The sequence below is a fragment of the Bos javanicus genome, chromosome 9 (assembly GCF_032452875.1).
Source record: "Bos javanicus breed banteng chromosome 9, ARS-OSU_banteng_1.0, whole genome shotgun sequence".
Taxonomy (NCBI): Eukaryota; Metazoa; Chordata; class Mammalia; order Artiodactyla; family Bovidae; genus Bos; species Bos javanicus.
The window spans coordinates 65898030-65925435 of record NC_083876.1 but is presented as its reverse complement, the minus strand read 5'-3'; the positions used below and the strand labels follow the sequence as shown (position 1 = coordinate 65925435).

General features: G+C 37.8%; 1 protein-coding gene across 1 annotated transcript in view; it reads left to right on the top strand.

The window, feature by feature from the left end:
• The window catches only part of THEMIS (thymocyte selection associated), a 198144-nt gene that overhangs the window by 14984 nt on the left and 155754 nt on the right, over window positions 1-27406 (top strand). The window contains exon 2 of the mRNA XM_061427928.1: window positions 22115-22273. Within this exon, the coding sequence (XP_061283912.1) occupies window positions 22115-22273 (159 nt within the window). The remainder of the gene's footprint in view (window positions 1-22114; window positions 22274-27406) is intronic.

Genomic DNA, 27406 nt, shown 5'->3' with positions numbered 1-27406 from the left:
ATGATGTTAAATGTTTTCCTATAAAAACCTTGGAATCATATTTTATCTAAGGCTTAACACTTCAGCTACTATATATCTTGACTCTTAGATTGGTTCTAGGCCATACACTACAGATCAATGAGTTCCCCTTTTAGTGTAATTAAACATTATATTTTAAAAAATAAAATCAAAATATTTGAAAATATAAAAGAATTTTTAAAGTGTGTGGCATTTTTGTGTTTGTACTTGAATGGAACACATTTTTTTCCTAAAACTTAGCTCAAGCAGAACTTATTTTAGGAAAAAGTCCTAAAATAGAAACAAGCAAAAGAAACTCAGGTAAGAGTAATATCAGTTGTTTTATTTTCAAAAGCTATAGAGGAAAATAACTGCCAGGAAGATTTTTGTGTTTAACTTAAGTGGAAATGTCCCAAAATGAGGGCATTTTTATACAATGGTACACACTGTTCACATCTATTGTAGAATATTCATACTTTAAAAATTCAACTTATTTGTTAAATGTCAAGCTTGACTATGCAATATAAAGATGAAAAAAAATGGAAAGCTAGCATATGTTTTCACATATACTCATATAGAGATTATTCATATGCTTCCTTCATTTTATAAGTATAAAGAAGTGACTAAGCAATAAATTAAGTAAAAATTGTGTTTCTTATTGGCTTCTATGTTTTCAAATACTGTGAAATGTATAATTTGTTTAGGGTTATTAATTACCAAATTCCTTTGAATAAGTACAAATTATTCATCAATTATTTAACATTGAAAAACATTTTCTAAAGAAAATGAAAAAGCTTTGGCTTTATGTGTAGTAGTTTATACTTTTGTATACTATGATACCAGCAAATTTTTTAGGCCCTGCTAAATAACTGGAGAGTAAGCACTGAGAATGGGAGAAAAGGTAATTTCAAGTAAGGTGTTAAAAATTCTAAAAAATCATTTTTAAAAACGTCTATCTTTGATGCAATATTTAAGGTCCGAATTTTTTTAAATTGCACTTTAGTTGGGGCATCTACTTTGTTCTACTTCTAATAAATATTTGAAACCATTTTACCTTTTTAAAGCAGATTTTAGCAAAAGCCATAAGATGAAATTTACTTAAATGAAACAAAATTTTTCACATGAAATATTTTTAAATGGCAAGGACATTATTTGAAAATTTTGTTGTTATTTTAATGAAAAATAATTTATTAGGAAATGGGGAAGGTTTTCACTAATCTATGTAATGAAATTAATTTTCTGATTTTCCGTTTTACTCTAGGTTAGAAGGGTTGGGCTTAGTGATTCAGCACTTAATGTCAGTTAAGGAAAGAACACCTGCCCCATAAACGATGTATAAATTCTAACCACAAACTAAAAGGCTTTTTTTTTTTTTACTTCTTTGTTGACATCAGAAAAAGCCTAAAACATATTTAAAATATTTTTTCCCAGAACTTGTGAAATCAAATCTTGAGTTTTTAATTAACTGTTCATTATCAGAGGCCACTCTGATTTTGAATATTACTAACATAGTTACTGATTTAAATATATTCCAATTTAAATATAGTGTATGTATTTATTCCAGTAGTTTAAGGAAAAAAAGCAATCATTTAGAATGTTCAGAGAGATTATAGAAACTTGACAGTAATGAAAATTTGAACTTGTTTTAGAACAGACACAGGCTGGACCTTCCTCCACTTTCCTTCCCTGCCTGCCTCCCTTCCATTCTCCTTTGCACTTCAGTCAGATGAGACTGGATACATTTACTGATACTCTTGAACAGCAGTATACTTGGAATAGCAGTCTTGTGCTGTAGTAAAACAGGAAGAGGGGCGGGCGTATAAAATAAAACACTGCGATCAAGATTTTCACTCAAAGAAAGGACAGATAATAAAGAGGATAATAATAGAGGTGACACCTGAAAAAATTCCAGGTCGACTGTACACGCATTGCATGCTTAAAAAAAAAAAATCAAGATTAGGAGGTGTCTGTGACTCTAGTGACCCGGGCTGTAAGCTGGCACCGGGGTGGGTGTAAATCAGGGCTGCCGGAGAAGGGTTAATGCACGCTCAGCTCCTGTTGATAGGAAAAAATGCCGAGGTAGAGCCGGCCTGGAAAGGGAGGGTTGTAAATCCTGAAATACAAGCTTAGCAGAGGCGTCGGATAGGAAACAGACAGGGCAGCTCCCGGTTTGAAAAGGCAGCCGCAGGCTGTGCGGTTGCGATGCTGCCAACCCACTCCAGTGGACTCGGTCTGGTCTCTCTCAGTGCATCAGAGTCGCGACAGCAGAAGCAGCTGCTGACAGCCCCAAGGATCCATTTTTTTTTTTTTTTTAAATCTCGCTTAATCCTGCCTTCTTGGAATTTGTCCATTTAAAACAAACAAAAGTTATTTTCTTCATTTCTAGTAAATCTACACTTTTTAGAATAAGACAGTATTCCAAATCAACAAAACTAACCTCCTCCTTTTAGAGGGGCAGACTTGTCCACAAAGTCTTTGTGCAAGACTTCCATTCACTGATTATTAATGAAGAGAGGAAGAAAACTTTCTTTTTCCAATAACAGGATCAACAATTATCTTTCTTAATGATATTTAACAAAGGAAAACAAATGATTAAATAAATCTCCAAGAATATCCATTTATTGAGCTAATACTCTACATGACTGGTAATACCTGGCAGTATGCTGAATTTGCAGTAACAAAGCTCATTAAATCACCATAGATCTCCCTAAGAAGACTCCTCATGAAATCAGACATAACAGCTACAGAAGTGTGTCCTGTCCATCTCTAAACTAACAAATGCTTACAATTATGTGGTCACTCCTGGATTGGTATATGATGGAGTTTTGATCAACTGCTGATTAGAACATTGGCATTTTCTGATAATATACCTAAGGAAACTTTTTTGTATAGAAATAACATTATTGTGAAGATTTTTAAAAATAGTACATTGAGTAAACTACTTCTTATGGCAACACACTTTAAATGAGTGCTTTAAACCACTGAAGATAGAAGTAAGTATGGAATTTTTGATTTCTGCTGTTAAGAACATTCTCTTCTTACTTGGAACAATAAGCCTTTTGTTTATCAGTTGTCATTAAAAATTTGACAGTGATATTGTCTACTGATAGATGCCATTCACCTGACAGGTGACCTGCAACATTGTATTTTTACTGTTGGGCTCCATGCTAGTTGGTTTTCTAACTCAGATGTCTTTTGAAAAGAAAACTTAATTATTCAAGGGAGTATCATGTTTTAAAAACCCACAAGCTCAATGCTCAGCAAAATTTAGCAGCTCTCATTTGTTGAAATAAGCCCATGGTGTTATTAATTTCATTCTACTTATTAAGAGTGTGTGTGCTCGGTTACTCAGTCACATCTGACTCTTTGCCACCCCATGGACTGTAGCCCGCCAGGCTCCTCTGTGCATGAGATTTCCCAGGCAAGAATGCTAGAGTGGGTTGCCATTTCCTCCTCCATGGGATTTTCCTGACCCAAGAATCGAACCTGTGTCTCCTTCATTGACAGGTTACCAATGCACCACCTGGGAATCTCATTTATTAAGAATAACTGATAAAAAAAGGCCATGCCAAACTTCCTGGAGAAAATGACTTTAGTTTCAAACTGACTAAGAATTGATGTCACCATTCACCTTTACTAGGTTATTTTTTGTATATTGTTAGCCTTCAGTCCTTAGAAGCATATGGTCTCATAAAATGAAATTTTATCAAATGTAGAATGTTTATTTGCAAACAGACGTCAAAATACTTATATGACCTGTGTGTCAGCTTGATGTAGTCTAAACTATTTGTCTTTTTAAATACTCTAACAGCACCTTCCATGAAAGGCTCGTTAGAGACTTCTGCAGCAATATTCCAGCTATCTTTCTGGTTAGATGACAACGTTGCTTTGCCAAACCAGGATTGTGAAGCCCAGGACCTATATTGGGCTCACTTAATTCTACCCCTTTTCAAGAAGAGGAGTGTCTGTGTTACATTTGAAACTAATTTTGAACACCACTCATTTTTGGCTCAGATGATAAAGCATCTACCTGCAACGGAGGATACCTGGGTTCAATCCCTGGGTCAGGAAGATTCCCTGGAGAAGGAAATGGCTACCACTCCAGTATTCTTGCCTAGAGAATTCCATGGACAGGGGAGCCTGGTGGGCCATAGTCCATGGGGTGGCAGAGTCAAACACAAACTGAGTGACTAACACTTTCACTACCAATAAAGCCATCTTAATACTAATATCCATTATTCTAATTTAAAAAACTGTGTTAATAGGAGATAAATGTAGACGACACTTGTGGGAGTTGTTTTGAGAATATGAGCTTCTGATTAATTTTGGAGGGGGTTAACTAGTTTATACTTGGGTTCTATATTTCTGATTAGTGTACTTCAAATACAGACATTTTTTATCCCTTACACAGGACTATAAGTTAAACATATTGGACACATACGTGTGTATCTCATTGTCTGTGCTGAAGTATATTCAGTTCAGTTCAGTTCAGTTCAGTCGCTCAGTCATGTCCGACTCTTTGCGACCCCATGAATTGCAGCATGCCAGGCCTCCCTGTCCATCACCAACTCCCAGAGTTCACTCAAAGTCACGTCCATCGAGTCAGTGATGCCATCCAACCATCTCATCCTCTGTCGTCCCCTTCTCCTCCTGCCCCCAATCCCTCCCAGCATCAGAGTCTTTTCCAATGAGTCAACTCTTCGCATAAGGTGGCCAAAGTACTGGAGTTTCAGCTTTAGCATCATTCCCTCCAAAGAAATCCCAGGGCTGATCTCCTTCAGAATGGACTGGTTGGATCTCCTTGCAGTCCAAGGGACTCTCAAGAGTCTTCTCCAACACCACAGTTCAAAAGCTTCAATTCTTTGGCGCTCAGCCTTATTCACAGTCCAACTCTCACATCCATACATGACCACAGGAAAAACCATAGCCTTGACTAGATGGACCTTTGTTGGCAAAGTAATGTCTCTGCTTTTGAATATGCTATCTAGGTTGGTCATAACTTTCCTTCCAAGGAGTTGCTGCTGCTACTGCTAAGTCACTTCAGTCGTGTCTGACTTTGCGACCCCATAGACGGCAGCCCGGTCCCTGGGATTCTTCAGGCAAGAACACTGGAGTGGGTTGCCATTTCCTTCTCCAATGCATGAAAGTGAAAAGTGAAAATGAAGTCGCTCAGTCATGTCCGACTCTTAGCGACCTCATGGACTGCAGCCTACCAGGCTCCTCTGCCCATGGGATTTTCCAGGCAAAAGTATTGGAGTGGGGTGCCATTGCCTTCTCTGACACCTCACTACAGAGCCCCCCAAAAAGTCACGTACTGCCTTACCTACTTGTGACCTTCTCTCCTGTGAGCCCTTTTCCCAGAAGGCCAGCCCCCCTAGGAGTAAGCGTCTTTTAATTTCATGGCTGCAGTCACCATCTGCAGTGATTTTGAAGTATATTAAGTAATAACATTAAATATTTGTCTTTGCACGTGTCCTAGATACTCTATTCTTGCTCTCAGTGGAGGAGATCTATCCAGAGTTGCTTGTGTCTTGTTTTCATTCTTGTAGTTTTAACTAACTCCCAAATTTGTATCATTTCCCAGGTTGACGTATGTACTGATTTTCTTTTACTTTTTTTCCATGATTTGTAACAGTATCTCTCAAACCTAAGTAAACTTTGGAATATACTAGGGAACTTTAAAAAAACAAAAACATCTTTCTGGATTCTACCCTGGAAAATCTGATTTAGAATTTTTGGAGTAAGCCCTAGAATCTTTATTTTAAAGTGTTCTCCAATTAATTCTGGTGCAGCCTGCTGCCAAGCAGTTGTTCAAGAGGAACTAGAGAGGACTATTGCTACTTAAGTATGACCATTTGATGGCAGAAAAATATATTAGGAACTGAGCATGGTGTTTCCTTTCCAGTTTTTCCACATTTTAATACACCAGCTTCCTCTTAGTGCCCCAGCATTGTGGTCTGGAAGTCACTTTGGCCACATTGTTCTGTTTTTGTTTCACCAGTTTGTGGACGGCCATTTCAGTATTTGTGGCCACCAGTCTATTCTGGCTCTCCTCACCGAATACTTAATGGCACCTGGTAACTTCTCCTTGCCTCTCCTGTCTTGCTCTTGCTCCTAAGAGCAAGCAGCCCTTAGGAGAACTTTCTTAGAAACATAGCAATCAATATATTGCCTACAGTTCAAATCCACTCTTCATACGTTCTCTTCAACCGATTTGTATTGTAATCAGATCATCTTGAAAAGACACTGCTGCTGCTAAGTCGCTTCAGTTGTGTCCGACTCTGTGCGACCCCATAGACGGCAGCCCACCAGGCTCCCCGTCCCTGGGATTCTCCAGGCAAGAACACTGGAGTGGGTTGCCATTTCCTTCTCCAATGCATGAAAGTGAAAAGTGAAAGTGAATGCCATATACTTGTTTAATATGTATTAATTTCTTTAAATCTGAAAAGTGCTGTTTTAACTTTCTGGAATGCCTATCCCTTAATATTAATAACTAGCCTTCCAGATTGACCCCATTTGGCCATAATCATACATCACCTACTACATATGTAAGAGACTATACTTTAAGTTGTTTGTGGCTGATTTCATTAGCATAAGAGGACAATCAAGGTGATACAAGAACACCCAAATTACCCAAGTTCTGAAGCACTTTACCAGTAGCAGAACCTAGGCTCTCATATAAGCTTTTTTTTTTTTCCTTCCAAAAGATGCTACTGTTCAATACAGTGGCCACTAGCCATTCTGTGGCAATTTAAATTGAATACGTTTTTAAATTGGGTTCCTCAGTTACATTAGTTACATTTGAAGTGCTCCTGAGCCCTGTGTGGCTGTTAGGTGCAGTACTGGGCAGCTCAAATTATATGTCCATTTTTGCAGAAAGTTTGAATGGACAAACTGCTGCTGCTCTGAGTCCCTCTGGGACCATCTGGGTGTCCCAAAGGTAGGAAGAAACTCACATTTTTTCCAGTATCAATGTAACCCACAGCCTCTATTGCTGTTATCATGACTCTCCTAAGGACTTAGTGCAGTTAGGGGTTATCCATTTTCCTCAGGCTCCTTCTATTGCTTCGCTTTGTCTCCCTATGTTCATGTGCTTGACTGAGGCTTTCTTAGTCTGCCACTGATGTGAGAAGTTGCACGGCACCACAGGCATGATACACACACACACACACACGTGCACACACACACACATATGTTTAAATTAAACCCTTTATTTGAGATGACTATGGGCCTGTGAAATTGCAGTAATAATACAGAGAAACCCCATGTAACCTTCATCTAGTTTCTAATGGTTGTCACGTGTTACAAAACTAAGGTGCATCTCAGCCAGGATATTGGCATTGATACAGTGAAGGTGCAGAGCATTTCTGTCCTCATGTCGCTCCTGTGGCCTTTTTATAGCCACACCGACTTCCTTCCCACTCCCCCCATCTCCTACTTAACCCCTTTTAACCATTATTCTGTTCAGCATTTCGATAATTTTTTCATTTCAAAAGTGTTATGTAAAGAGAAACATGCAGCATATAACCTTTTGGAATTGACCTTTTCACTCAGCATAATTCTCTGAAGATTAATACAGATTTTTGGATGAATTAATAGTTCTTTTTTTCCTGCTGAGGGGTATCCATAGTACGGATGTACCACAACTTATTTAGCTATTCACATGTTAAAGGATATTTGGCATGTTTCCAGTTTGGGGCTATTCTAAAAAAAGCTGCTGCAAACATTTGTAGACAGGATTTTATGTGAAAATAATTTTTTTATTTCTCTGGGATTAATGCCCAAGAGTGAAATACTGGTAGTTACATGTTTAGTTATGTTTTTAAGAAACTGCCAAACTGTGTTTTCCTGTGACTCTACCATTTTACATTCTCTTCCAACAATGTACAAGTATTTCAGCTTTTCTGCATCCTCACCAAAATTTGTTGTTGTGACTTTTTTTGTTTTAGCTATTTTGAGAAGTATGTAGTGATTCTCATTGTGCTTTTAATTTGCACTCAGTAATGGCTAGCAATGTGCTCATCTGCCATCTGTGTTTCTTCCTCAATGAAATGATTGCTCATGTCTTTTGCCCATTTTCTAATGGGATTGTTTGATCTTTTACTATTTGATTTAATTCTCTGTAAATTCTATATACATGGATTGCAAATGTTTTCTTCTAATCTGTAGCTTGTCTTTTCATTTTTTTCACATTGGCTTTTACATAGAGTTCTTTTTATTAAAATTATTTTGAATGTGTGTTAAATTTTGTCAAATGCTTTTTCTATATCAATTTAGATGGTCATATGCTTTTCCTTCTCTAGCCTATTTAATATAGAGGATTGTACTGGTTGGTTTTGAATATATGAACCAACCTTGTATCTTTGGGATTAACCACACTTAGTTAATATATAGTTTTTAAATATATTGCTGTATTCTATTAGCTAAAATTTTGTGAATGATTTTTTTGTCTATATTGGTAGAAGTATTGGTCTGCAATTTTCTTTCTTGTGATGTCTGTCTGATTTTGGTAGTATTAGAATCATAAAATAAATTGGTACATATTCTCCCTTCTCCTTTCTGAAAGAAATTGTATAGAATTGGTGAAAATACTTCCGTTTAAGTTTGATAGAATTCTGTAGTGAAACAACCAGGGGCTGGAGTTTTCTTTTATAGGACTTTGTAATTATTAATCAATTATCAGAATAAAGAACTGAAACAATTATTTATTTTGTTTTGGGTGAGTTGTGGTATATTGTGGTTTTTGAGGAACTGGTTCATTTCACCTTAGTTGTTGAATTATGTAGGTTAAGTTGTTTGTAGGATTCTCTTTTTTCCTTTTTGCCATCTGGAGGGTCTGCAGTGATTATCTTCTCATTTATTCCTCTTATTTGAAATGTATCTTCTTTCTTTTTCAGAGTTTCTAATGGTTGAAATCTTTATTGATCTTTTCAAGGAATCATCTTTCATTGATTTTTCTCTCTATATTATTTTCTTTCCAAGTTCTTAATGAAAAGGCTTAGAATATTTACTTGAGATTTTTCTCTTTTTTAATATCATCATTTAGTAATATACATTTCCCCTCTGTACTTCCTTATCCTTGTCAAAATTTGTGGTTGCAATTGTTGCAATTTTCTTTAGGCCTACAGATTATTTGGAGGTATGGCATTAGGTTTTTAAGTGTTTGGAGAATTTTTGTTATCTTTCTGTTATTTATTTTAGTTTAATTCATTGTAATCAGAGAATACTATGATTCAGTTCTTTAAATTTGTTGAGGTTTGTTTCATGGTTCAGAATATCTCAGAATGGATGGGCACTTGAAAGCAATCTTCTTCTTTTTTTTTTTTTTAATTTTATTTTATTTTTAAACTTTACATAATTGTATTAGTTTTGCCAAATATCAAAATGAATCTGCCACAGGTATGCATGTGTTCCCCATCCTGAACCCTCCTCCCTCCTCCCTCCCCATACCATCCCTCGTTAGATAGATTATCAGTAAGGATATAGAAGATTGCTTTCAATCTTCTATATCCTTACTGATAATCTAATGTTTTGTCGGTTGTGGAGTGATGGATGTTGAAGTCTCCAACTATAACTGTGGATTTGTCTATTTCTCCTTTCAGTTGAATCAGTTTTTGTTGACATATTTTGTAGCTCCCTTGTTTGATATATACATATTTAAGATTGCTGTATTTTCTTGGTATATTGACCCTTTTATCATTACATAATATATATCCCTGTCCTTAGCAATTTTCTTCAATCTGAAGTTTACTGTATTTGATGTTAATATAGCTCCTCCTGCTTTCCTTTGATAGATTTTTGCGTGATATATCTTTTTCCATCCATTTTCTTTCAGCCTGTCTATATTGTTATATTTGAAGTATTTTGTAGATAGCATATTTTTGGGTCATTTTTTTTTCTACTCCACTCTATCAAACTCTTTTAATTGATGTATTTAGACTGTTTACATTTAATGTAACTATTGTTATGTCAAAGCTTAAGTCTGTTATATATTTAGTTTTCTGTTTGGTTTCTGATTTTTATTTCTCCAACAGGAGGGATGCATTGCCTCGTTATTGCTAGGTGGGGTTAGAAGCCCAGGTTCTCCTTTCAGCCTCTTTTGACACCCAAAGGAGAAGGGCTCCTTCTTACTGCTGGTCACAGTGGGACTACTGACTCCTCGAGTTTTTCACTGATACCACTCTTGATAGGAGGGATAATAGTGCCTCATTACTCTTGTGAGTAATGGTCTCTTGTGGTGAGGGGGTGCCTAATTACATTGGGCAGTAGTGGAAATCCTGATATTTCACTGACATCCTCTGATTTCACTGCAAGGGGGAGGAGTTGGAAGTCTAGACTCCTCACTTGGTTTCCCTGAAAGAAAATGGGAATTTATTACTTAGTCTTACAAAGATATAAGTCTCATCTCTCAATTCTGCCTTTTCTGACACCACCTCAGCAAGGGGTGGGTGAACTTCTTACTACACTCACTGAGGGTGCAATTCTAATAACTCTACCCAGCCTTTTCTGGTGTAGGTGGTTGTGAAACTAACCATTTTTCTGTGGTGTTTGGCTTGAGTAGAGTGATCATTGTCAAAAAGCTTTCTATTTTACTAGGCTGTTCCTTTCCTGACTTTTTGGCTAGAAAGAACAGAATTTATTGGAGTTTTTTTTGTCTGTACACATTGGCATTTCTAGGTTGCCAGCATCTTTAGTTGCAAGTCTGGAGTATATGAGGTTAGGAAAATGTATGTCTACTTCATCTTTCCAGAAACAGAAGTCTCAGCTGAAGCACCTTTTAATAAGACTTTAAACTTGAGATAAATACTCCTAGGACTCAATAAATATTTGTTAAGTGGTCTTATTAATACAGATATCCTATTCATAGAGCCCAAACCCAGGCCCTTTCTCCTAGTACATGTTGTTTTTTTTCATAGTAATTATCTTTTTATAATCATATATTTGTATGGTTCTTTGATTAATGCCTTTTATTTCAGTATATTAAATGTTTCATGAAGGTTAAGGTCATACATCATTTATATCATTATAAATGATATTATATCGCTAGTAATATATCAGGTCACCATTATATCAGTAGTACTTATCATAGTTATTTTGCTTGGCACATAGCATGTATTCAGTTAATTTGTTGATTAGATTAATGTGGAACCACAGATACAGAGGGCTGACTGTACAGTATATGCAGATTTTCAGCCACCTGGAAGGTGGCACCCCAAACCCCTGCAATGTTCAAGAGTCAACTGTATTTGTTTGGATGGGGTAAACAGACAAGGTAATTTTCAACCAGAGCCACCAGCCGAAGCCACTAGTCGTCCCAGACCTATCTTAGCTGATCACCTCAAGGAAGACGAATTTCAATATGCTGGTATACTTGTAACCCATTTGTGGCAAACTAAGATGCTTACTCCTTGGAAGGAAAGTTATGACCAACCTAGACAGCATATTCAAAAGCAGAGACATTACTTTGCCAACAAAGGTTCGTCTAGTTAAGGCTATGGTTTTTCCTGTGGTCATGTATGGATGTGAGAGTTGGACTGTGAAGAAGGCTGAGTGCTGAAGAATTGATGCTTTTGAACTGTGGTGTTAGAAAAGACTCTTGAGAGTCCCTTGGACTGCAAGGAGATCCAACCAGTCCATTCTGAAGGAGATCAGCCCTGGGATTTCTTTGGAAGGAATGATGCTAAAGCTGAAACTCCAGTACTTTGGCCACTTCATGCGAAGAGTTGACTCATTGGAAAAGACTCTGACGCTGGGAGGAATTGGGGGCAGGAGGAGAAGGGGATGACAGAGGATGAGATGGCTGGATGGCATCACTGACTCGATGGACGTGAGTCTGGGTGAACTCTGGGAGTTGGTGATGGACAGGGAGGCCTGGCGTGCTGCGATTCATGGGGTTGCAAAGAGTTGGACACGACTGAGCGACTGAACTGAACTGAACTGAAGGTTCCTTGGTACAGGGTGGAAAAAAAATTTACCTTTGATGTATGCTTCTTGATTCCCAGCCCAAGTCTGTCTTTTCAAGTTTCTGTTTTCACTTCCGTAATTTTCTCTTTTTAGAATGACAAGAAAATAACATTTTTTTATTCAGGAGAACCCCCATGCCTATCTATAGGAAGTCATTCATCTTTCATCTTAACCAAGAAAATCACACCAGTTTACAATAGTATAACATTATATTGAGTTATTTTGTCTTAAACAACATCATATGAAATAATAATAATGACACCAATGATGGCTAATGTTTCAGTTCAGTTCAGTCAGTCTGTCTATTGAGCCCTAAATAGGTGCCAGTTCTGGGTTGTACACTTAAAAATTGATTTTCTATTCAAAGCAACTATCTGAGGTAAAATTGCTATCCTCATTTTAAAGATAAATAAATTGAGGTACTAGCCCATTTTACAGAAGGTATTGCCTGAAGTCACATATTTATCAAATGTAGGTTCTATTTTGACACTGACTAGAGAAGGCACTTTTACCTGTGATTTAGAATGAGTACAGAGAGGAAATTGTGCATGTGTGTATTCCACAGTTGTATCTCTTAATAGAGATAAAGTTCAACCCTGAAATTTCATCCTTCAGTCTCAATGCCAGCAACAAACCTATCTTTTGTGTTTCAAATAAAAATGTACATTTTTTCTTCATAAGACAATGTAAATTTTATAGGCACATGAAGCCTAATTTAAATCCTGAAATATGCATAAATTTTCCTTACCATTTGAGAGACTATTAACTGTCCCGGTACCTGTATCTGTTCTCTCGGTCTTCTATGGTAACAGAGATTTCAGCTGTGAACACAGCTGCCTGGTTAAAGATACCCATCTCTTGAAGCTTAAAGTAGCCACTTGATTATGCTTTAGCTAATGGACTGAGATAGTAGGTGACATTTGAAATTTCTATTGCATGCCACTGAAACAAAAAGAATGTTTCCTTCTCTTCATCTCTCTTTCTCACTAGTTGAAATTCAAACATGGTGGTAGGTGCTGAAGCAGCCACCTTAGAACATCCCCACAGGCACTATCAAACCTTTTCTGGAACAGTCAGTAGCATGTGTGTTTTTGAGGGGCATGATGCCTTGTTGCAGAACTGCACAAATGCCATTGACATCCAAGTAAGTTGTGCTTCAGGTACTTTTATAATGGGCAACCTATGCTGTAAGCAGTGGCCCTGAACATATTTCCATCATTGGACAGATTGATTTGTTTTAAAGAACAATGGGTTATGGCTATCTTCAGACATTTTAAGGCTGCTATATATGAGAATTAAATAACTGTTTTCTGTATGATTCCAAGGATAAGCATAGTTCTCAGTGTCTCTATACCCTATAGGAACACATATTACACTTAAAATGCAGAGCTTTTAACAATAAGAATTTCTCAAAAGCATGCATGCACACCAAGTGTGTCACACTAAAATAATTGGAATTCCACCATTGAAAGTATTCAAATATAGTTTAGACAACCAGTTGGTAGAGATATTGTATAGAGACTCAGTCATTTTAATATATTAGTAGGATGTGATGGTATTTAAGCTCCTGACACTAAGACTAGTGATTCAAGAGATCATTAGAAATAATGGCACTTGGCTGAGAAATAAAAATGAAATTGAAAGTCATCCTATGGCTACCATTGGGCTATATATAGTTGTGATTATTATCAAGTTAGATGTTTTATGCCTTAATTCAGGCAGCCACCTGAAAAAAAAAAAAAATGATGGATGAAGAGTCTGTATTCTGCCAGATTTCTTTTAACTAAGCCTTTGAGAGTAAATTAGCCAAAACGGACAACTAAAATCTTTAAAAATAAATATCTCCCAAGGGGGCTTAAAGAAAGCAAGAAAAGTCAGAGTACAGGACTGGGCTCAGAATAATTTATACCTGGCATGCCATCTTCAATTGATGGATAGTCACTTGGAAATTTATGTTGAGGTGGATTATTAGGCCTCATCTTGATTCAGCTGGAAATGTGCCATGGATGATTATTGATGGGAAGAGAGAATGGAAGAATATAGTTTAGATATTTGCCATTTCTCTCATTGAGAATATCTGGCACATTAGCCAGATAGAACTCACAAAATTCATCTCTTAGGGGATTTCACGTGCTCCTGGCTTTGTTCCTTAGCTGTGTAGATGCAGCAGTTCAAAGTGTCCAGGTTCAGTTAGGTTCAAGCACTGTCTCATACAACTCAGAAGAGTATAATGTACAAATCAGAATGCCAGTGTAATAGTTTGCAATTAGAACTATTACTGTCAAGTTGATTAAAATTCCTGTGTCTTTCAGTCAGGGCACTCAGGCCACTGGTGATATTGAGATAGATGAGTTAATAATACTGATTTTGTATATTACATTATAACTTTCCCTTTTCTAGTATATTCAGATTTTTCTCTAACTCTAACTCCCTGAGACTACATCCTGGTTCCCTGCACAGACTGACTGTGGTCATATTTGTACTTAACGGTTTAGAGAAGTGCTTCTGAAACTACCTGTAGTGAAGGCCCAGTTTATTTTCTTCGCCCAATCCATTATAAATGGGTAATTTAATACAAATGAATTATTATAAAAATAAAAAATAAAGGCATTTAAATTCAAGTATATATATCTTTATTATTTAATTCCATGGATATAAATTAATTTCAAAATTCATATTTTGTAAGCAAAATAGTTAATGAAGTATTCAGTGCTAATGAACTTAGGGTAAATTATAATATAGTGAAGTTTTATCTTGTACGCATAGAGTAAATGCATTATAGTACATTGGAACCCATGTATAAACAATTCAACCAATGTATTGATATTCTTTAATCAATATGGATATGGGATATGGAGAACAAGTTTATGATTTTAAATGGCTATGGAGGACTACAGCAGCTTTATTTAACATTTAGGATATAATACATAGGCAAATGTATTGAAGTATATAAAATGTACTTGAAATCAAGTCATTCCTAAGATAATAAACCAACTCTGAATGCAACATTGTTCATATAATTATATGAACATATGATTATGACATTATTTATGATGTAATTTTGAGAATTAAAATCTGAGTAAAGCCAGGGGAATATTTGGTCAATAATAATATTGGGAGATACAAACTATTGACTTGATCCATCATCATAGGGAAATGTTTCATAGCTATGTAGGAGGGATACTCATTTCATACACCCTGAGTTCCCTTGTTCTGATACTTGTTGCCACAAAGAGCCATGATGATGACTTCTGTGGTTACACCAACTTACAAACCCTCTAAGCACAATTTTATTTAATCTGCTAAATTGATTCTACCATTAAACAAACTTTAAATTTTTAGCTGGTGCATGACACTGAATCTTTCTCCATCAACTACTAAAACCTGATTGTCTAAATGCTGCATATTTTACTCAGAGTAGTTGAAAAGTTAGATATTTTCTGGCCTCACTATGATTTTAATCTGCTTTATTGACTCTTGGATTCCATCATTTTCAACCTATTGTGGCTTTCATTGCTTCCATGTTCAGACTTTTTAAGACTCACCAACATTCACTATAGTTTCTAGCGTATTTCTGTCTTTAAACTTGATTTCTCAGTTAACACTTAAACCTAAAATTCACCAGAAAAAAACCCCATACTGGTAGAAGTAAGCGAGATTATACCTTAGCTCTTTTTGGTATTGGTCATCATTTGCCTTAATATTTGGTGCCACTGTTTTGCCCTCCTCATATTGATAGTTTGGCAGAAGGAATGAGAGTCTCTATGATCTTGAAAGATCATTTCCTATTAATATTCAGATGTACCTCTCAGTGGTACACCTCTCAGATATACCTGATATCCAGCTGGTGGAATCCATCCCTAGTAAAGCTGCAAGCTTGCTGTTTTATGCTTACTTATTTGCAAACTACATTCGTATATCATATTCATCTATTTTTAGATATATTCTTCATGTCGTGGGTGGGAATGACTTTGTCTATGCCATACGGGGGATGGAGACACTTCTCTTTATGGAAGACTGGCTATGTAAGAATAATAACAAAGAATAACTTTGTCACAACTGTTTATGAGTAGCAATGATAAATCTCTACTAACAAGCCTAATAAGTTAAATAAGCAGGGTGACAATATACAGCCTTGACGTACTCCTTTTCCTATTTGGAACCAGTCTGTTGTTCCATGTCCAGTTCTAACTATTGCTTCCTGACCTGCATACAGCCTTGGGTTAACTATGTTTTAAACTGTTGATGGAGAAAGACTTCTACTCTATTCCCAGTAACTTGTTGTCATTTTACAGTAAAGCTAAGTTATAATTTAACATTCACTAAGGATCTAAATACTAATCAACAAAAGAGGTGCAATTATCTGTGCACATGTGAGGAGGGGTATAAATATAGTTAAGATGATATTTTTCTTTAGGAAAGCATAGAAAATTCTAATGTATTTATATATATCAATGGTCAGAAAATAATACCACAACTGCAGGCTGTGATAATGATCACACAGCGGTTATAATGGAGATACATGTTATCCTGCTTATTTAACTTCTATGCAGAGTACACCATGAGAAACGCTGGGCTGGAGGAAGCACAAGCTGGGATCAAGATTACCAGGAGACATATCAATAACCTCAGATATGCAGATGACACCACCCTTATGGCAGAAAGTGAAGAGGAACTCAAAAGCCTCTTGATGAAAGTGAAAGTGGAGAGTGAAAAAGTTGGCTTAAAGCTCAACATTTAGAAAACGAAGATCATGGCATCTGGTCCCATCACTTCATGGCAAATAGATGGGGAAACAGTGGACACAATGGCTGACTTTATTTTTCTGGGCTCCAAAATCACTGCAGATGGTAACTGCAGCCATGAAATTAAAAAAACGCTAACTCCTTGGAAGGAAAGTTATGATCAACCTAGACAGCATATTAAAAAGCAGAGACATTACTTTGTCCACAAAGGTCCATCTAGTCAAGGCTATGGTTTTTCCAGTGGTCATGTATGGATGTGAAAGTTGGACTATAAAGAAACCTGAGCACCGAACAATCGATGCTTTTGAACTGCGGTGTTGGAGAAGACTCTTGAGAGTCCCTTGGACTGCAAGGAGATCCAACCAGTCCATCCTAAAGGAGATCAGTCCTGGGTGTTCATTGGAAGGACTGATGTTGAAGCTGAAACTCCAGTACTTTGGCCACCTGATGTGAAGAGCTGACTCATTTGAAAGGACCCTGACAGCTGGGAAAGATTGAGGACAGGAGGAGAAGGGGACGACAGAGGATGAGATGGTTGGATGGCATCACTAACTCAATGGACATGGGTTTGGATGGATTCCGGGATTTGGTGATGGACAGGGAGGCCTGGCGTGTTGCGGTTAATGGAGTTGCAAAGAGTCGGACACGACTGAGTGACTGAACTGAACTGACATGAAAGTACTATTAGAGCACAGAGAAAAGAATTAATTCTTAGGTGGAAATAAAGGAAGGCTTTGAAGAAGACAATGAATGAGCTAAATTTTTAGGGTTGGTTGAACTTAGACAGACTGATGATGGAATGAGTGGTTGGCATGGCAGGGCTGAGAAGTGATGGCAAGGGGAATGGAGGAAAGGATTACATGCTGAGTAAAGGAAAAAAAGGCCTCTAACAAGTTTCCTCTTTCCTGACTGCCACACATTTTCAACTTTGTAAAAGAAAAGGAAGAAAAGCTTTGGAACCAATATTTTTTTTCCCTGTGTGATCCCAGCATTGCTTATGTGGATTGTCAAATAAGGGATGGACTCATAAAAGGATATTAATGTGTCATTTTTATTGAGCAAAGTAGCATTACAGAACAAGTGATTTCAAAGGCACATGACTCTTTCATTACAGCCTTCAGGGGCAATGTTTGATCACTGAAAACAGGCTGCTTTGTTCCAGCTTTCTCTGATGTTTGGCATTATCCTGAATACATATGCTCTGACTTGGAAAGAATCAGTCTGTAAAGATTTAATAGATTCGAGATTTGCATATTGAAAATGCATGTCTTGTGGTTAAAAATGAAATGAAAACTATTTTTATATCTATATACACACAACACATTATTCAGACACACATCTCAGCAATTTTTTTAAGGCAATTAGGCATATTATAATGTGCTTGTTCTGAGATTATGAGTGTTGGCTGTTTTTTAAATTAACCATTTTATATTTTCACTGAGGAAAAATGTATTTTAAGAGACATAATAATGATAACAATGTACAAGAACTCTTCAAGTTTCAGGAGTTTGTGATTTGCTGTATGTCCTGTCACCTATCATGGACATAACTTTCTAGAGTTGGGTATCACTGACTTCTCTCTTTATTAAAAATGAGTTCATAGCTTTCTTACTTAGAGAAAATCGCAAGTCACAAAGAATTAAAGACAAGTATTAAAGATTAACATTCTCATGAGGCTCTTTTCCTTGTATGACTGAAAAAAAAGGGGGGAGGGATTTTCTTTTTTCAAAAGAAAAGGGATGATTAGAAAGAGACCTGAAGTGGAAAAGGTTTTTGTATGGTGACAAAAACTCATAGAATTTTCTCTTAGAATTTTGACTTCTGTCCCCTATGAGTTGATGTGTAATCTCACATAAACTCATCTTTTAATTTTGAATTCCGGTGGAACCTTTGCAAAAGAGATGACATTCCAAGTGAGTCAGTTTGCTATACATTACATCTGCAATTAGACATTCATTGTGTTGAAGTTAAGCCAGACTTCTGCTGAAATGGGAAAGATCAAATTATATTGCATTTCATGTGACAAAAATCTTACCATGTCACTTTGCTATTTTAAATCCTTCCCTTTCCATATCCCCACTGACACATCCTCTGCCTCAGTGACACTGAATGCTTCCTGTACCTGACATGTCCTTCTCTCTGCTGAGTCTTGCTACAATCTCAGAACAGAGACTATTTCAGTTATACATTTGTTGTCTAGACCAGTGCTTTCCAGACCTTAATGTACTTATGAATCATCTGGGGATCTTGTTAAAAATGCAGGTTCTGATTCAGCAGGTCTGGGGTCTGGCTAAGATCCTAACAAGCTCCCAGGTGATGCAGCAGTCCACACTTTGGATAGCAAGCGCCTAGATATGTATGACCTCTCATTAAATTGGTATTAGTTCCTGAACCCTGATAACTGAAAATGTAAATTCTCTGACTCTGAGGTTGCTTCAGACTTTAACTGTTTTCTTGTTGTTGTTTATTGGTAATTTTATAAACACACTGCATGATCTGGATTCCCTCTAATTCTCCAGTCTCCTTTCTTACCAGTTACCACTTCTTACTTATATTTGAGACATAAAATATTATGTGAAGTTTCCAGAATGTATCAGACTCTTTCACACTTCACTGCCTTTTCAAATACTATATCCTCTCCTGCCCTAACATCTTGTGAGGTTTCCTTTAAAACTCAGCTAGGCTGTCGTCTCCTGCATAATTCTTTCTCTAATCTCTCTACCATGTAATTGCTTAGTTAAATTCTGCCAATTTACTCCCACAATGCCCTGTATTTTCTGTATTATAGCGTTCTTATAATCTGCTGCAATTGTTTGCTTACTTGTCTCTTCCCTTCAAAACAGTGCTTCTATGGAGAAAACATATGCATTGGACCTCTAATGCATGCGTGTGTGCTCAGTTACTTCAGCTGTGTTTGACTCTTTGTGACCCTATGGACTGTAAGCCACCAGTGTCCTCTGTCCATGGCATTATTCCAGCAAGAATACTGGAGTGGCTTGCCATTTCTTCCTCCAGCGGATCTTTCTGACTCAGGGATCAAACTCACGTCTCCTGCAGCTCCTGCATTGGCAAAGGAACTCTTTACCACTGAGCCACCTGGGAAGCCTCTATATCTCTAATTACAATATCAATTAGATTACTGCCAATTACAATGTCTGACACATAGTAAGTGTTCATTAAAGATTGCTCAATAAATGAGGAAGGGAGGTTGATGTGTTGGTAGATATACAATAATATAATGCAGCATTTTTTTCATGAAGCTTAAAATTAAATTGGGAGTAATAGAAACTAAAGTCATAAAAAGTTAAGTACAGGATGAGATAATACTGTAAAAGTAAAATGCTACTGTGAGATTAATTGCCAAATGAGAATCAGCAAATAACTATTCTGAGCTCACTGGAAGAAAATGTCACTGTGGATTTATTATTATTATTTAATATCCCAGTGTGTTCCATAAGGGATTTGAGATGGCCAACAACACAATGTATTGAAGTTAATGAAAAGTAATGAACATATGTGTTTGTAGTTAAGGGAATAATGTGAGAAAAGAAGCAAGTTTTAGAAGGATACGAGGAATGCATACACTAGCTTGTCTGCAAAAATGACCCTCATTTTTGGACAATAAGATTGGTGTGCTAGATTTCATTTCCATTCTGCCTGGAAGGCTGACTCCTGTGGAGTCAGCAGCTCCATTGTCCTCTAGCTTCTGGCTGAACTGGGGTGCACTGGCTTATGATCCAGTGGAGGAAGAGTGAGATCAGGACATTTATGTTCTCATGTTTTTTAGAACTGGCTGTGCTTGTGTGTAAATTGCCCCTTTGTTGAAACCTCTGTGTTGTTGTTCAGTTGCCCAGTTGTGTCCTTTTCTTTCCCACCCCATGGACTGTAGCACACCAGGCCACTCCATCCCTCACCGTCTCCCAAAGTTTGCCCAAGTTCATGTCCATTGCATCAGTATCCATTGCCCAAGTTCATGTCTATTGCATCCATTGCACACATGAGTCATGCTGTGTAAGGCCATCCAAGATGGACCAGGTCATAGTAGAGAGTTCTGACAAAACGTGATCCACTGGAGGAGGGAATGGCAAACCACCCCAGAATACTTGCTCTGAGAACCTCATGAATTGTGTAAAACCTCCTTAAATCATTCTGATTTGCATATGTCCCCTGCTCCCTGTTGAGACTGATACAATCACAGAATTGTTTAAAGCTAGATTAAATGCCATTTCCTTCTGCAGAGGATCTTCCTGACCCAGGGATTGAACCTGGGTCTCTTGCATTGCAGGCAAATTCTTTACAGTTTGAGCTACAGGATAGACCTAGATTAAATTCTGGGCTTAATAGCTTTCATAATAACCATTAATGCTATAAAAATGTTTTAGATACCTGCTATATCTGTGAGAAAGGGTCTCATAAGAGAAAAATTCAGAAAACCAACCAACTAACCTAAAATCTTATGCTTTTATTGTTCATATTTTAGTGTGGTAAAGAGGATTTAAATCATATTGGAGGAAAGGAAATTGATATATTTTAAAATCCCACAGTTCTGCAATGTTTATTTATATCAACCTCTAGTTTCCTGTTTTATTGTAAAGTGACAGTATCACAGAGATGTAGTTTGGGGGTTGTTTCCTGTTCACTGAGGGTAGGTTATCCAGAACTTTTGCTTCTCCTGTTTCCTGTTGCTCATCTTTTACTTATTTCACTGTTCAATGTTTATCCATCAGGAGATATAAAAGAAAACTTACATAGATGAAAAATTTAGGTTTGACATCTATGGTAAAAGGTTTCTTAGGAAGAAGACTGAAATTCTGAACTAAAATGAAGCTTTTCAGTTTGCCTGGATTGGTCTGCCCTCTATTGCCATCAGATATTGAGAATTGTTTCCAGCTTGTCAAAAACAAGAGAAAAAGTGGGCAAAATGTTATATTCATGATGATGAAAAGAACTAGGTATTATAAATAGATGTAATGCTCTTAATATGAAACCCAGGTATACAAACCCTCTGTCTTTGGAGATTAGATTGTATTACAACCTTGTTTGCAGTGTTTACTTAGATCATTATTGACTCATGTGGGTTTCACTCTGTGACCTAGCAAAAAAATATCATCAATTCCAGCAGGGAAGACATGGCTGAGCTTGACCTTGGAAAGTTGAGCTAGGGGTACTGAAGAAACCATAAATTCAATTTACAATAATAGCTAAAATAAGATTGTTTACACTTTGCCAGTGGATGAAGTGAAAAATCTAATCTTTTTCCTAGCACATGTTGTACATTTTGCCATGCTTGATTAAATTCCTGTTTAGCAGGTGTCTAAGAGAAGAACTGAATAAAAACGCTTCATATGAGGATTTTGATTCCTACTTTGGTCTTCATTATTGAATTCTTTTTTTCATCCTCTTTTCAGGTTCTATTTATGAAATGTTTGGAAATGAATGCTGTTTGTCAACAGGAGAAGTGATTAAAATTACTGACCTCAAAATTAAGAAAATCATGGCTGAAATTTGTGAGCACGTTGAAGGTTGTGTGTCTCCACAATCATTTGAACTGCCTATGAATTTTCCAGGTACATATTTTGCAACCATTTCTCATTTGTAAAACTGTATTGTTAAATGTTATATAATCTCTACAACTGAAAACAATGAAAAAATGGTATTTTTTGTTTTATTCTAGGGTAGTGGGTGAAAAACTCAAGTCTTATAGTTCAGTGATTTTTAAGGACTAACAGAAGGCAAACATTTTCTTGCCTTTTCAGTAAACATGTTTTACTTAGGAATTAATATTTTCTGCTAAGAGATATTTGTGAGTTCAACTATATGCACCATTAGTTGAGCTAGTAGTGGGAATGAAGAAATTACAGATATATTTTCATAATTTATGTAGAACTAATTAATCTTTCTTAATCATAGTTGCACTCTTTATTCCTAGCTCCCTGGATCACTGCTAAACTTCATTTTCTGGCCTTACTGACAAGTTTGGCTTCTCTTCTTTGTCTAGATAACTCTGTCATCAAAAATTAGCTTAGATATTATGCCTCCTAGAAAACTTTTGCTGACTTTGTAATTCAATCTAGATATCACTCTTCTATGTTACCACAGTATCTTGGGCACCATACTATACACCTTCAGTTCAGTTCAGTTCAGTTCAGTCGCTCAACGTGTCTGACTCTTTGCAACCCCATGAATCGCAGCACACAAGGCCTCTCTGTCCATCACCATCTCCCAGAGTTCACTCAAACTCACATCCATTGAGTCGGTGATGTCACCCAGCCATCTCATCCTCTGTCATCCCCTTCTCCTCCTGCCCCCAATCCCTCCCAGCATCAGAGTCTTTTCCAATGAGTCAAGTCTTCGCATGAGGTGGCCAAAGTACTGGAGTTTCAGCTTTAGCATCAGTCCTTCCAAAGAACACTCAGGGCTGATCTCCTTCAGAATGGACTGGTTGGATCTCCTTGCAGTCCAAGGGACTCTCAAGAGTCTTCTCCAACACCACAGTTCAAAAGCATCAATTCTTTGGCGCTCAGCTTTCTTCACAGTCCAGCTCTCCCATCCATACATGACCACTGGAAAAACCATAGCCTTGCCTAGACAGATCTTTGTTGGCAAATTAATGTCTCTGCTTTTCAATATGCTATCTAGGTTGGTCATAACTTTTCTTCCAAGGAGTAAGTGTCTTTTAATTTCATGGCTTCAGTCACCATCTGCAGTGATTTTGGAGTCCCCAAAAACAAAGTCTGACACTATTTCCACTGTTTCCCCATCTATTTCCCATGAAGTGATGGGACCAGATGCCATCATCTTCGTTTTCTGAATACTGAGCTTTAAGCCAACTTTTTCACTCTCCACTTTCACTTTCATTAAGAGGCTTTTGAGTTCCTCTTCACTTTCTGCCATAAGGGTGGTGTCATCTGCATATCTGATGTTATTGATATTTCTCCCTGCAATCTTGATTCCAGCTTGCTTCTATCAGCCCAGTGTTTCTCATGATGTACTCTGCATATATGTTAAATAAGCAGGGTGACAATATACAGCCTTGACGTACTCCTTTTTGTCTTATTCTTTAGACCAGAGTTGGCAGGCTTTTTTTGTAAAGGACCAGATGGTAAATATTTAAGACTTCACTTGCCAAATAGTCTTCATAACAACTACTCCACTCTGATGTTGTTACATGAAAGAAGCTACAGACACTACTTAAGCCAGTGGTTGTGGTTCCATATAAATTTATTTCAAAATCAGGGGGTTGGCAGATTTTGACCTGTGAACTATAGTTTGGTGAACTCTGCCTAAGAATAAAACCCATATATGAGACCTCAGAGACACAAGTTCGATCTCCGGGTTGGGAAGACCACTGGAGGAGGTCATGGCAACCCACTGCAGTATTCTTGCCTGGAGAATCCCATGGACAGAGAAGACTGGCAGACTACAGTCCATAGTGTCGCAGAGTTGGATACAACTGAAAAGACTTGTCATGCACGCATGCAATGTGGCAGTAAGGTGTGGCAGGGGTAGAAACATTCTCTAGTCCTATGATTATGTTATAATATTTTTGTGAACTTGTGCCTCTGAATTGTGAACTTCACGAGTGCTTCTTGGTCCCCTTCCCCACATCCTTAGTTGGGACAGTATGGCTAGAGTGGGTTGGAGTTGGGTATTTCCCTTCTCCCTCATGGAAAACCAGTGCAGGCTAAAGCTGGGTATTTCCCTTTCCCCGAGTGGAAAGGCGAGAGTGGGCTTTCTTGTGTATTTTCCCGAAGTTGAAAGCTAGAGTGGGTGTTAGCTGTGTATTTTCATCCTTCCAGGTCAGTGAGTCTTAATAAAGCACAGATTAAGAACAGAATGCTCTGACCTGTTTCAAAAAGGGTTTTTCTACCTTCCCTCTATGAGAAGCATGAGGGGATTTTTCTTTGATATTTACTGTGAGAGCTAGGTTGAGTTTTTGGTGGTAGAACTTAAAAAATTTGGTCCCTCCCTATGACTAGATCTCCCTGAAGGTTTTTTACTGTCATACTTGTCCACTGTAAGCCTCCAGCAATTGGTTGATTGCAGTTCAGATTTGTATACGCTGGTACTGGTTTTTGTAGCAGTTTCTTCTCTAGTAAATTGTGATTCTCTGTACTTGCCTGTAGGTCTCTCCAGTTGTGGAGGCAGTACTTTGTCCTCTGATCTCACTTCTCTAATGTACCTAAGAATAGTTATTGAATTTTTCAGTTTGTTCAGATTTCACTTTTCTTTTGGACAGAGGGATATCTGCCAAATTCCTTGTATGCCAGACTAGAAACCAGAAGTCTGGTGCTTTTTTTAAAAAATATCTAATTATCAGATCAGATCAGATCAGTCTCTCAGTCGTGTCCGACTCTTTGCGACCTCACGAATCCCAGCATGCCAGGCCTCCCTGTCCATCACCAACTCCCGGAGTTCACTCAAAGTCACATCCATCGAGTCAGTGATGCCATCCAGCCATCTCATCCTCTGTCGTCCCCTTCTCCTCCTACCCCCAATCCCTCCCAGCATCAGAGTCTTTTCCAATGAGTCAACTCTTCGCATAAGGTGGCCAAAGTACTGGAGTTTCAGCTTTAGCATCATTCCTTCCAAAGAAATCCCAGGGCTGATCTCCTTCAGGATGGACTGGTTGGATCTCCTTGCAGTCCAAGGGACTCTCAAGAGTCTTCTCCAACACCACAGTTCAAAAGCATCAATTCTTCGGCACTCAGCCTTCTTCTCAGTCCAACTCTCACATCCATACATGACCACAGGAAAAACCATAGCCTTGACTAGATGGACCTTTGTTGGCAAAGTAATGTCTCTGCTTTTGAATATGCTATCTAGGTTGGTCATAACTTTCCTTCCAAGGAGTGAGCGTCATTTAATTTCATGGCTGCAGTCACCATCTGTAGTGATTTTGGAGCCCAGAAAAATAAAGTCTGACACTGTTTCCACCATTTCCCCATCTATTTCCCATGAAGGGATGGGACCGGATGCCATGATCTTCATTTTCTGAATGTTGAGATTTAAGCCAACTTTTTCACTCTCCACTTTCACTTTCATCAAGAGGCTTTTGAGTTCCTCTTCACTTTCTGCCATAAGGGTGGTGTCATCTGCATATCTGAGGTTATTGATATTTCTCCTGGCAATCTTGATTCCAGCTTGTGTTTCTTCCAGTCCAGCATTTCTCATGATGTACTCTGCATATAAGTTAAATAAACAGGGTGACAATATACAGCCTTGACGAACTCCTTTTCCTCTTTGGAACCAGTCTGTTGTTGCATGTCCAGTTCTAACTGTTGCTTCCTGACCTGCATACAAATTTCTCAAGAGGCAGATCAGGTGTTCTGGTATTCCCATCTCTTTCAGAATTTTCCACAGTTTATTGTGATCCACACAGTCAAAGGCTTTGGCATAGTCAATAAAGCAGAAATAGATGTTTTTCTGGAATTCTCTTGCTTTTTCCATGATCCAGTGGATGTTGGCAATTTGATCTCTGGTTCCTCTGCCTTTTCTATAACCAGCTTGAACATAAGGAAGTTCACAGTTCACATATTGCTGAAGCCTGGCTTGGAGAATTTTGAGCATTACCTTAGTAGCGTGTGAGATGAGTGCAATTGTGCGGTAGTTTGAGCATTCTTTGGCATTACCTTTCTTTGGGATTGGAATGAAAACTGACCTTTTATATGTGTGTATATTTAGTGATTTTTTCAGTATTAGTCCAGGGATTACAATTAATGTCTTAATTTTTAGCAATCTAGTTTGGATTAGCCAATCTAATTTCAATGGTATAAAAAATTGGCTCCCATATAGCTCTGTTTCTTACTCCTTGGTTCAGTTCAGTTCAGTTGCTCAGTCATGTCCAGCTTTTTGCAACCCCATGAACTGCAGCACTCTGGGCCTTCCTGTCCATCACCAACTCCTGGAGTCTACCCATTGAGTCAGTGATGCCATCCAACCATCTCATCCTCTGTCGGCCCCTTCTCCTCCTACCCTCAATCTTTCCCAGCATCAGGATCTTTTCAAATGAGTCAGCTCTTCGAATCAGGTGGCCAAAGTATTGGAGTTTCAGCTTCAACATCAGTCCTTCCAATGAACACCCAGGACTGATCTCCTTTAGGATGGACTGGTTGGATCTCCTTGCAGTCCAAAGGACTCTCAGAGTCTTCTCCAACACCACAGATCAAAAGCATCAGTTCTGCGGCACTCAGCTTTCTTTTTAGTCCAATTCTCACATCCATAAATGACTACTGGAAAAACCATAGCCTTGACTAGATGGACCATTGTTGGCAAAGTAATGTCTCTCTGCTTTTTACTATGCTGTCTAGGTTGGTCATAACTTTCCTTCCAAGGAGCAAGAGTCTTTTAATTTCATGGCTGCAATCACCATTTACAGTGATTTTGGAGCCCCTCCAAATAAAGTCAGCCATTGTTTCCACTGTTTCCCCATCTATTTGCCATGAAGTGATGGGACCGGATGCCATGATCTTCATTTTCTGAATGTTGAGCTTTAAGTCAACTTTTTCACTCTCCACTTTCACTTTCATCAAGAGGCTTTTGAGTTCCTCTTCACTTTCTGCCATAAGGGTGGTATCATCTGCATATCTGAGGTTATTGATATTTCTCCTGGCAATCTTGATTCCAGCTTGTACTTCTTCCAGCCCAGAGTTTCTCATGATGTACTCTGCTTATGGTGTTTTTATTATTATAAAAATCAT